Here is a 12,198-nt window from a genome sequence, read left to right on the forward strand (position 1 = left end):
CGAAAACGATACGTCCGAATCATGCTCTACGGGATCCTCTAGGTCCAACATCCGGAGAATCTCCTCCCGAGACAAGGCTCGCCTTTGATTCATTTTTTTTCCTCAAAAACGAACACAAATCAGGCGGATTTGCAAATGGCAGAAGGGGACGCCAAGTGTATCAAGGGAAACAACTCAATTTATTTGCAAGCTTCAAAAACCGGGAAGCAATCACGAGTCGTGTACCCTCTATGGCTGGTACTGAAAAATGCGCTTCCCGTCCATGGGCGTGTCAGCGCTGGTACTGATTTATCAGTGTCCCGTCGCGAAAGTGTTAAGTGTATGATTTTTGCAGTTTTCGTTTTAGTGTATGATTTTCTTTTCAGTTTTCATATAAATGTATGATTTTTGCAGGTTTCAATTTTTGTGTATAACTTTTGCATATTTCAAGTTAGTGTATGATTTTTTGCAGGTTTCTGTGTTGGTGCTCAGGACTGGTGTGGACTGACTGAGATCGTGTTGGAGATTCTCAGTCATGAGGGACAGAGCCCTCACCTTAGACGCAGGAGGGCTGGTCTGCATCTTTTTGTTTGGAGAGTATGGGTGAGGTAACCTTTAACGTTTAACTATTTTTACAATCCATGCACACTATGCAACACAAAAGAATGTTTGGTGTTCCAAAATGTATTCACTAAAATTACAAAATGAAAAAAGAGATCTTCGGTTTACTTCCAGGTGAGGTAACCTTTAACGTTTAACTATTTTTACAATCCACACAATGCAACACAAAAGGATGTTTGGTGTTCCAAAATGTATTCAGTAAAATTACAAAATGGTTTACTTCCAAAAATACAAAATGTTTATCTTCAATCCAAAATCAAAAGCTACACAGAGTTCAAAACAGATTAACAACTCAATGAAAATCCATTGGTTTTGATCAACAAAGATTAAAAAACGTTACCCCTGAGTTAGGAATAAAACATTTGGAAATCATGAGCATGAAAATTTGGCTCTGTGATGGCAAATCTGATGTTTCAAGAGGCAGAATCAGGAAAAATGCTAATGGAACCGTTAAGTGCCTCAAATAATAATTATAACTTTGACTACTTAATAATAAAACTGCTGAGCCTAAAAATCATTAAAATAAACAAACAACATTCACAGCTTCAAATAATCTTTAATCACTAATTCCTTTCTAAATTTACTAAAACACAGCATTCCTGGAAATTCAAAACACTGATCCAGGCTTCCTGATGATTAAAGGGAAGTAATCTTGGCAATGCATTTGTCAAGAACAAGCAGAGTTTCTTCACTTACACTAGGCTATTAATTCAGACAATTCAGTAGACGAAAAGTACTTTGTGAAATGGGAAAGAATGAATTACTTTCACAGGTTTACAATTGCAAAATATGGATTCTTACAAAAGAAGCCTGAGGAGGGGCGTGGTGCACATTGATCTGCCCATGAAGATGTAGCTTGAACGAGATATCTGACTCTCAGCTTGCACACTGCGTCGGCTACATTCCGTTGTTGTCCCATCCGCAGGCAGGAACTGACCAAACCGAGAATGAAGAGTTGAAACAAATGTGAAAGTTATGAAGTTTTAAAACCTTCTTTTTACAGTGATCAACCTGATTGTAAATAGTTTTAAAGGTCATCCACATTGAAAAATGAAACTTTGCACAAAATATCTACGTACTACATACATTTACTTTTAGTGGGTTTATGCATTTTGATAGCTCATAACTCAAAAACTACTGCAGATATAGCCATTAAATTTAGTATGAAGTTAGATATAACTATAATGAATGCAGCCACACATAAAACAGTATGATATTACAAAAACAAAGAATAAAACAAACAAATTCAAAAGGGAAAAACTGCAAAAACTGAAAATGTTCAGTTGCGTTCAGTTGCGTCACACATTTTGATAGCTCATAACTCAAAAACTACTGCAGATATAGCCATGAAATTTAGTATGAAGTTAGATATAACTATAATGAATGCAGCCACACATAAAACAGTATGATATTACAAAAACAAAGAATAAAACAAACACATTCAAAAGGGAAAAACTGCAAAAACTGAAAATGTTCAGTTGCGTCACACATTTTGACTGTCTATTACACCTGTGTTTTTCATGAAAACAAGTATCCTGGGTGTAAAATATCTTTAGACATACACAATTAAAACATCTACACTGCTGCAGGTCCGTAGCGATGTACTACAGTGGTACTCCCCATGTAAGACCTCCCAAAATCTGACAAATTTAGGTCTTAAAAGGGGGGGGGGGGGGTCTTACATGGGGGGTGAGGTCAGGTCAGAAAAAGACAGTGAGAAAGAAAAAATCAGTGACAGAGAGAAAGAGAGAAATACCTTCAGGGTCCGTCGAAGTTGTGGCATAATTACAATTGTGGTTTGGTGAATTAATTTGATAATCTAATTCAATAAAAAGCAAGAGGTATGTATTTTTTCTATTTTTTTTTACTTTAATTGTATCCTCTACATGTATTTAAACAAATATTTGGGAGTCAAAAGAGTTTATGTTCATATGGGTGTCAGTATTTGGAAGAGGACTATACACCTGTCACATTTTACACTGGTTTGAAGAAAGATTTCATCGATTGACCACGTTTTCTTTGTCGCTGACGATCGATTGAATCTGAGTTTTTCCTACCTCAAACGACCGCGTGATCGAAATTGCCGTTTCGCCCTTACGGCTCCGTTTCACCACTTCCATCCTCTGTTCCAGAGTCAAAATTTTCCTCTTCTTTCCGCGCGATTGAGCGTTTGAAGTTGAAGGAGAGTTCGAAGCCATGGTCGAAGAAGAAGATCGTTGATGCTCGCGCGTGTGTTTGTTGATTTTTCGAAAGGAAGTGGACAAAGAAAAGGGCATGTTGGGATCGTAAAATTGTTAACGCCGGACATGCGCAATCGAGACCTAAACGCGTCGTCTGTTATATTTCCGGCCGAGTGATTTTTGCGATCTTTTTTCAGAGATTCAAGCAAAACGTTACGATTTTTTGTTAGGTTTTGATTTGAAAATGTCGTTACAAGGTCGCAAATTGTAACAACTAGTCGGTCGCAAATCGGGTTCTGGGGGGAGTCGGCCATGGGGGGTGATTTATATAGCAAAACTAATCCGTCAGCAAGAATGAGGTCTGAGAAGGGAGAGGGTCTCTGATGGGGGGGTCGTTCGTCGGGAGTACCACTGTAGTACTACAAAATCTAAAACTGAGACTGCTCTCGGAGATAGAGCTTGAAGGCCTCGTATCTGCCAGACAGATCCGCTGGAGAGTCAACAACAAAAGCTCGACCTGATGAAGAGGAGGGAGCCAAAGCAATATCTTTGGCATAGACCACACTTGCCGAAATGAGACAACAGTCTACTGGATGTGGCCACTTAAAAACGCTTGTCCCAGTTCTGGCATCCGACCTCTCCATGAAGTTAACTTCAGCCTCATCCTCCCCAATCAGTCTTGTCACTTCACCGATGTAGAAGTCCTCCATGAAGTACACCGCAACCATCTCTCCCTCTCTGCTGAACTTGAAGTCCTTTTCAAAACTGGCATTTGCTCCTGAATTGTCATCCTCCACCTCCATCTCGTCAACCTCCATCTCGTCTTCAGCTTCGTCGCAATCGTCCGACTCCAACTCTAATTCTCTGCGGGGTTGTCGGCGAAGAGGAGCTTGGTTCTGTCGCGGGGGCAAATGTTGGCGAGGCTGTCTCCCAAACAGCTCCTGAAGCAAGCTACTCGTTGGCGTCGTTTCACATCGGCAGCTTGTTTCTTTTGCAGATTATCCTGGAGGATCCTCTCCCTTCTCCGAATTGCATTCTTCTCTGCCAGAACATGCTTTTCACGGAGAGCAGCCGACTTAGTGGCAGACATCTTCAACAACTCGCGTTGCTCCTGGTCAGACTTTCGCAAGTACGAAGATGAATTTGGTTTGTTTCGCTTCATCATATTGACAGTGGAATGGTGAAACAGGCTGCAGCTTCTCCTCTTAAAAAGAGAAAAATCCAAGTCTGCAAAGCATTCCTCTGCAACCAGGTTGGTGATGTGAGAGTGAGACAGCTTGTGTCGAAGATCCTGGTCTTGGACATTGTGGTAACGGCCATTGTGCAGGAAATCAGCCAACTGCCTCTCTGTCACGACAACCATGCCGGCACAAACTTTTTTCAGCACGCACTTCACCCCTTCCTTCTTCGTGTCGTCCATGTCAAGCAAAGACGTCAAGATGTCGGCGTTGTGACGGAATTCAATGCCGGGGAAGACTGCCTGGCAATCTGGACGCAGAAGCGGAGAAGCATCTTGCTGCCAGTCCCGAAGTGCTGCATGCATCCGCTCCACAGACATGTGGAAGTCCAAATAGTGCACTCGGCTACCAAGCAGACTCCAGTAAGGCCCTGTTGTAACACAAACAAAAGCAGATTTTTGTTAAAGATTAAGTATACCAGAATGTTGCTTACACACACTCAGCATGTATTAATAATGCATGAACTAAGCTTGGAGACCAAACATTACACAGATCTACCAAGTTTTTCTTGTTTGTAACTTGTTTTTATGATTACCTGTGAGTCGGAAGTAAAGAAGACCAAGGGCGATGATGTGACAGTCGGTCAGCTCGCTCTGGCAGTCAGCCAGGACAACTTCGACTTTCTTGTTCCTGTTCGGCAAGTAGTTTCCCAGACAGTCCTGGATGTCCTGACGATGGAAATGCAGATTTGCAGCACCTTGGAACGTATTGTTGAACCGATTCTCTCGGAAGCTTGTCATGGTAGATGTTTTTTCTTCCATGAAGCAGTAAGCCAGCCAAGAGTCTCTTACTCCGCTCTTGTCATCACCCCGTGGACCAAGGCAGTCACAAGCCATTCTGATGTACCTGCAACAAAAAGACAGAACACACGTTACCCATGGACTGATTGAGTCAGTATTGTATTGAATTTAATGTTAGCATGCATGTGCTGAAGCTCGTTCTGTTTGGATATGATTATGTCACAATACTATTTCGTATAAATTCATTAATATAATCATTAATCATTAACAAGGGAGCTTCATTATATAATAGTAGTGGTCATACTCATAGTACTTGACAAAATATTACCTGTATGCGAGGCATTCTGAAGGTTTCCAGAAGCCTGCCGGACGTTCCTCCCTTGCCTTGTCTTCTTCAGCCAGGACCTTCTTCGCCTCGGTCGCCAGTCCCAGCAAAAAGTGGGCGTTGCAGTGTAGAAAGTCCAACCCTTCCTCAGTCTGCAGCAACACACGGCGTTCGTCTTGCAGACTCCTGGCGAATGATTTCATGACAGCGGCTCTATCGCTCATCACCCCTGACAAGCCAGCCAGCATTCGGACGAAGCTCTCTTGGGCGTTTTCCTCATCACCATAGAGCATGCTGATCTCCTCGAGCACCTGGATACTGATGTCGACGAGTGTTGCCGTGTCCTCAGTTGTCACAGGCGTGAAGCCAGGTGACATCGTTGCATCTTTAGTTGTTACTGCCTGAACCACATACTTCTGCCCGCTACGGCTTGTCCCGTCTGAATGCAAATCCCAATGTTCAGCTGCTTGTAGCTTCTCAGCAACATGGGCCTTGCTCAGGACATGTGCTTGGTCGCAAAAACGCAGGGCTGTTCTCTGTGACGGCAAGTCTCCTTCTGGGACCACTGCACCCATGATCTGCTGGACAACAGTTTGAATAATAGCACCACACCTGCTTGCTGGGACTTCACATTCCCCTGTTAAAGCCATGACACAAACCTTAGCCTCTGGTTTAAAATGACCTTTTTCATCTTTAAGTTTGACAACAGGAATGTCGTTGTTCTCCATGGGAAGGTGTGTCAGCTCTTCTAAGGCATGCTGCAGCTGGCCTATCTTCCAAGCTGATGATTCTCTCACTCTTTGCAGCTCTAATCTAGCACGGGACACTTTTGTTTGCAGAAGTTTCTTATCTCTGCGGAGACGTTTGACGGTTCTTTCGCAATGGCCTCCTTTATGTGCTGCAACAACAGCTTCTTTAAGATGCAGCTGTCTCTCTTTTGTTTGGAGTCTCTTTGGAAAGCTTTTTCTTCTCAGGATCTTGATGGTAAGGGAAGCTTGATGAAGACGGCCGTGTAACTGTTGTGTCTCGGTCTGACTTTCAATCAGTTCTTGTTGACGCTCTGTAATCTGCTCTTGCAGTTTCTGCAGATTTCCAGTATAACTGCGCACCTGATCCTGTAGCACAACGTTCTTTTCTTTTTCCCTTAAAACTGTCAAGTCCAAATCTTCCACTGTGCGCCTCAAACTTGCCAGCTGTCGTTCAGAAGCTGCCAGTTTGATGTTGTCAGGTGCGTGCAGAGCATCCAAAGCTGCACTTGAAGCTGATTCGGGAGCTGTCCTACTGGAAAAATCAGGACAAGCCGACAAAAAAACCCCATCTTTTCCTCACCATTCGGACGGCGGATGTTTTTGCTTAGCGACTGGTATGTGGTAAAGATCTTGTTGAGCTTTGTGCAGAGTTGTTGGTTGGTCAGATGAGTCACATCAGCACCCAAAAACTGAAGCGTCTCCCTACTGTTTGACAAGTACAGGTTCTCTTTCTTGTAAAATACAATCAAGTCAATGATCATGCCATGCACTACTTCTGAGGGGCTCTCCAACTCTTTCAGCATATCCGGTTTTAGCAGATGTTGCCTTGAAATACTGTTCTTCATCAAGTGAGGACCAACATTTCTCATCAAAATAGACCTACCCAAGTCTTGGCTCAGAAAGTCACAAAATGATGTTCCTTGTGCTTTTGCAGCTTGTTTTAGGACAGCTTCAATTTCAGACTTGAGAGTGACCCCCTGCAGAGGATCTCCTATCAGTACTGTGGGAAGGAATGTCTCCAACTCAATCCAAGATGTGTTGGTCTCTTTCCGCAGCAGCTCAAACTGTAGCACCAACTTGTTGGTCAGAATTGTTGGTTGAATCTTTGGTGGTCGACCTCTTCCTTTTGGAGCGAGAATGGATTTCATCCGCTGGTAGTATTCATCAGCTGCAACAAAAAAATAACTATGTTTTAAACAAGGGTACAATAGAGATAAACTATATTTGATTTGTATAATTTGCCAGTCATTTGCTGTAACTCAGTAACTGGTCTTACTTTGTCAATACTAATCCCAATAATGTTGTTTTGGAAATGTGTTGCATGACTTTCAGTCCTAAGATTATTCCAAATTTGAACAACACAGGAACAAATTCAGAACAAACTGCTCCATAAAGTAAGAAATAGTACACATCTACTACGATAGCCCCACTTTCATCAATAACTGAATAAGATTGTTGATTCTGTTGAGTGTGTGTCCTCGTTCGACAATAACAAAAGCACCGGCGAACGCACTTCCGGTCTAACATTCGGTCAGTTTCTTTTGAAATACTACCTCAATCATGCAACAATTGGTGTGGCTTAATGGACCGAATCGATGTAATAGTATACTAAGTTTCGCTCTCTTCTGATAAATCGCTAACAAAAAGAAGCACAAAAAAAAATCGTCTTCGATTCAGAGGCATGTTTCTGAACTCGTGACAACGATTACAACACTGCTTGATGAGGTCAGAAAAACGATGAAATATCATCAAAAATGATAAATATGTGCTATAACTTTCCCAAACTACTCGTTAAAAGAACAAATCTATCGAACTGATAGAAACTTACCAATGGATGGCTTGATGTCTTCGAGAAACGATGTAGAATCTTGAGGCAACATTGCTGGTAAATTTGCATCGGCCGCCATGCTGCTTTGTCGCGCGTATGGTTCTGACCGGATTTGTAAGCTCGCGTTTGATTGGCTCGCGCGTCGCTCGCATGAACCGTATCACGACCTAATTTGCATATATGAATGCGCCTGAAAACGAGCTTTTCAGCTCATAATTATTAGTTAAAATCCGTTCAGGGGTTTCTGAGTAAGAAGGATTTGAAATCGCAGTAAACTTTCATCTATAAGTTACAATTTTATCAGCAACCTCGGAAAAAAATAATATCACTGGCGAATACAACGGACTCTTTGCTTTCTGATCATGCTGGTTTGCAAGTTGTGAATGGGAAAAATAGTGACCTATTTCGCTTCGCGAGACAACAACCGCTGAATGTGCTCGCGACTGGCGCTGCCAGGAAGTTAGCCAGTAATCCTTCCCGCAGCGGCTAGCACAGGCTGCCGCTACCTACTAAATGCAAACATGCAAACACCAACAAATTACTGCAATCGACAGTCAGGAGTTCAGTATTGGACGTAGCAACACATCTTTGCAAAAACTCACGCTGAATTTGAAGTTACGGGCTTCGAACAAAAAATTATGAATGTCGTAACGCATCGTATCCGGACTCGACGCGCGAACATCGGACAGCAATGTGCTCCATGACTTTGCCACATCACGGCTATTTTTAGCTCTTTGGCGCACAGGAAGTTCGAACAAGAAAATAGTCCTTTGAATCACAGCCAAATATTCACAGAAAACACCAGAATCATATCATTTGCTGAAACTCATGGCGTCGTTTCCTGACCTACGTTACGACTGAAGATGGTTTTTGAGTCACTTGAGAAAAAGTGACTATGTAATCGGTCAGTGTTAGTCTGTCCGGCCGGCCGGCCGTCCGTAGACACCACCTTAACGTTGGACTTTTCTCGGAAACTATCAAAGCGATCGGGCTCATATTTTGTTTAGTCGTGACCTCCAATGACCTCTACACTTTAACGATGGTTTCGTTGACCTTTGACCTTTTTCAAGGTCACAGGTCAGCGTCAAAGGAAAAATTAGACATTAAAGTTCATCGGATGTGATTGAAACTTTGTAGGATTATTCTTTACATCAAAGTATTTACATCTGTAGCCTTTTACGAACGTTATCAGAAAAACAAGGGAGATAACTAGCCTTTTCTGTTCGGCAACACACAACTTAACGTTGGGCTTTTCTCGGAAACTATAAAAGTGACCGGGCTCAAATTTTATGTGAACTTGACTCATTGTGTTGTGAATAGCAATTTCTTCCTGTCCATCTGATGCCTCATATAATATTCAGAACTGCGAAAGTGACTCGATCGAGCGTTTGCTCTTCTTGTTACTTAATTGTGCTCCTCCGAAAGCGGCGTATGGCTGCCTAAATGGCGGGGTAAAAACGGTCATACACGTAAAAGCCGTGGGAGTTTCAGCCCATGAACGAACAAACAAACTTAATTGTCGAGCCTGCAAAGCTTTGTCACAAACTTACACACCGCGGATGGCGACAATGTAGTGTCGGAAGGATATCGAGTGCAAACAGTCTCTCAAAGCGCGAAGTTTAGCGGAACAAAGCAGCCAAGAAGTTTTCGTATCCTCTGATCGTTGATGTTCGACATTCATCAAGTACTTAAAATGGGTAATCTGAACTTTCAACAAATACAGCAAACTCTGACGAATTGTGTTTTGTGTAGTTATTTTGGGTCAGACGGGTTTTGCCAGCAGGAAAGGCCAAACAGTGCAGATTCATGTCTGTCGCACAGGAACCGAAAGTGGTTCAAGCATTTCCTTTCTGTGTTGCGACATTCACCTTAGTTTTGTTCCAAATGTCATTATTTTACCAATATAGTTGAAGTCCTTACCTGTCATAACTAGAATGTGTTGGGTAGAACACAAAAATACTGCAGAACTGATAAAAAATGCACAAAGGATTGAAGCAGGCATGAAAACTTTCTCTTTTCAGCGGAAATTGCGCGGTTTTTTTTGTCACACTTTCGCTTTTTTTTTTAAATTTCCGCCGGAAAAAAAAGAAGACCCCCCAAAGAAAGAGGCAAAACGAAAGACGTGGCAAGCGTTACTCCCGCCACTGCTCAATTGGATAAACCGTAAATTGCAGAGTCCGCAAACGGACCGATTCGAGCCTTTCTTCACTTCCTGCCGCGCTCGAACAAATTTTTCTCTTGGAAATTCGGAGGTTTCCAAAGTTTGCGATGACCCTCTAACAGATGAAATGTGGCGATTTCAACAGCGTGGGGCCGCGAATCGGATCATAAACTACTCACAAAAAGTTAGGGAACACCCTTCATTTTCATGTGTTTTTGCAAATCGATGCTATTGTCAAAACTTTGAAAGCTACAACGCTGATCTTACACACACGCACAGAGTGGACTCCTGGCTTTGTTGTACAGGCTTGGTGTGCTGCACGTGCTACTCGGGCGTCAGAGGCTGAGCGTTGAAAATTGGTAAAAAGTTGGAAAATGTTACCGTTTTATGCTGACTCACCATTTTTTCTATAGCGTGTTTCTGACAAAATGATGCACTGCACGTGGAAGCTTGATGCTTTGACTGTGAACACTGGTCACTGGTTACTCAATAAAATCCAGGGCCTGGGCGGACCAGGGCACAACATCACGATGGTCGGACGACAGAAGTTAAGCCTGCTGGACAGAGGAAGAGCCATAGGGTGGTTCCAAGAGGGTTTTGGCGTACGGGAGATTGCCAGAAGGCTTCTGGTGTCCCCCTCCGTCATCACAAGACTCCAAAACCCTCTTGGCGTACGGGAGATTGCCAGAAGGCTTCTGGTGTCCCCCTCCGTCATCACAAGACTCCAAAACCCTCTTGGAACCACCCTATGGCTCTTCCTCTGTCTGGTTATTCAGTAATGTCAATTTCAGATTTTGAAATGCCTACAGCCCCTTCAGTTATAAAGCTTGTGTATATGCCCATTTTAAGGCTCAGAAATGCTGAAACCCCTTCAGCTCAGCCCCCTGGCCCCCACAAGGGGCGTTGCCCCTCGACCCCACTGGGGGCCTACTGCGGCCCCCAGGCCCTCACTTTATTTTCCTCTTTTTTCACCTCCGGCTGTTTTCATGCCTGTTGAAGGCTTAGGTGGTTTAAAGTTGGAATTTGGTTTCCATGTTACAACATTCATCACGTAAATACAACACTTTAAAACGTCTCTTATTCAGCAACCAATTACTCTTTTTGTCTAATTTTTGCATTATTATGTATAGCAAACAATAGACTTCATAGTAAAAACAATTATTTTGTATTTCTTGACACTTTATTTTTTACTTTGTATGTAACACTTTGGACCACCATTTCTGAGAATGACCCATATCTGACAATTTCATTGTTTTATTTTATTATTTGTTTTTGCACATCTATGACATAAACCTATTTATAGCATCATGATTACAATTCTAAAAGAAAAATAACTTACTCATTAGCATCCTGTATAGCCCTCCCATACTGCTGGTTGTACCAGTGATAGCATGTCTCCAAGACATAGTGGTCCAAGCACACTGATCTGAAGCCAGGATGGTCAGTGATGCAGCCCACCCCTGTGCTTACTGTCAGTGATTCCATTTCTGGAATTTCTTGACAACAGCGGCATTCTCGGATTAAGCCCATGCCTACACAGTTTGCGCACTGACACCTGCACACACAAAATTTGATACAAGTTTAGTTCAAATTCTCTGCAGTCTACAAACTCACACAAAAAATTGATCTACTAAGGCAGTAAAACAACTGAAATGGACAAATTCACAACCAATGGTAGTGACCATTATAAATTTATGTCTAGACAAAACCATAATAAATTTTTATTCCATTGGAACATTGGTATATCCATACGTGTACTGATTTGGCTAGTTTTAGTTTTGGGGACTGCTACTAGCAATGATTGAGTGGGCATACTGACTACTCAGTTAACACTTTCGCGACGGGAGGTGACTATATTAGTAATAGCGCTGCAACGCCCACGGACGGGAAGTGACTATTTTAGTATTAGACATACAAGGTACACGACTCGTCATTGCTTCCCGGTTTTTGAAGCTTGCAGTAAATTGAGTTGTTTCCCTTGATACACGTGGTTTTCTCTTCCGGCTTGATCAAATTAGTGCAGATTTGCGTGGTGTTTTCGAACAAAAAAAATGAATCGAAGGCGAGCCTTGTCACGGGAGGAGATTCTCCGGATGTTGGATCTTGAGGATCCTGTAGATCATGATACATCGTGTCGTTTTAGCCTCAAGAAAGCGATAATAGCAGTGATATTGAGGAAGAAACAGTCCCGTTGTTGCTAGTACGAGTCGGCAACTACACGTGGTAGGGGGTGATACTGCTAGACGAACATTTATCTCGGAATCGTGCAGGAGCTATGGGGGCGTGGCAGCACTGATAACAATGGATGGCTGGAGCCTTCAAATCCTTTTGGAATTGTTCATAGGTGTACAGTTGGTACTTTGTTGTGCAAATGTGA

General features: G+C 42.6%; 1 protein-coding gene and 1 long non-coding RNA gene across 2 annotated transcripts; both read right to left on the minus strand.

The window, feature by feature from the left end:
- Positions 1-775: 775 nt before the first annotated feature.
- Positions 776-7,867, minus strand: LOC138983878 (uncharacterized). Its single transcript, XR_011461298.1, has 3 exons — positions 7,661-7,867; positions 6,910-7,000; positions 776-1,532 (listed from the first exon to the last, which is right to left on the minus strand). It is a non-coding gene; the product is annotated as an uncharacterized lncRNA (long non-coding RNA).
- On the minus strand, positions 2,741-4,854 carry LOC138983876 (uncharacterized). The gene is made up of 2 exons (XM_070357208.1): positions 4,554-4,854; positions 2,741-4,388 (listed from the first exon to the last, which is right to left on the minus strand). The coding sequence occupies exons 1-2, from the start codon at positions 4,852-4,854 to the stop codon at positions 3,637-3,639; spliced, it is 1,053 nt and encodes a 350-aa protein (XP_070213309.1). The 3' UTR covers positions 2,741-3,636.
- Positions 7,868-12,198: the final 4,331 nt, after the last annotated feature.

The sequence above is a fragment of the Littorina saxatilis genome, linkage group LG13, assembly GCF_037325665.1.
Source record: "Littorina saxatilis isolate snail1 linkage group LG13, US_GU_Lsax_2.0, whole genome shotgun sequence".
NCBI classification, from domain to species: domain Eukaryota; kingdom Metazoa; phylum Mollusca; class Gastropoda; order Littorinimorpha; family Littorinidae; genus Littorina; species Littorina saxatilis.

Excerpts from the sequence above, each read along its gene's own strand:
- LOC138983876 (XM_070357208.1), bottom strand. The coding sequence starts at position 4,854 with ATGGCTTGTGACTGCCTTGGTCCACGGGGTGATGACAAGAGCGGAGTA. Across the intron at positions 4,389-4,553 it reads TCTTTACTTCCGACTCACAG|GGCCTTACTGGAGTCTGCTT; the intron begins GTAATCATAAAA and ends GTGTTACAACAG.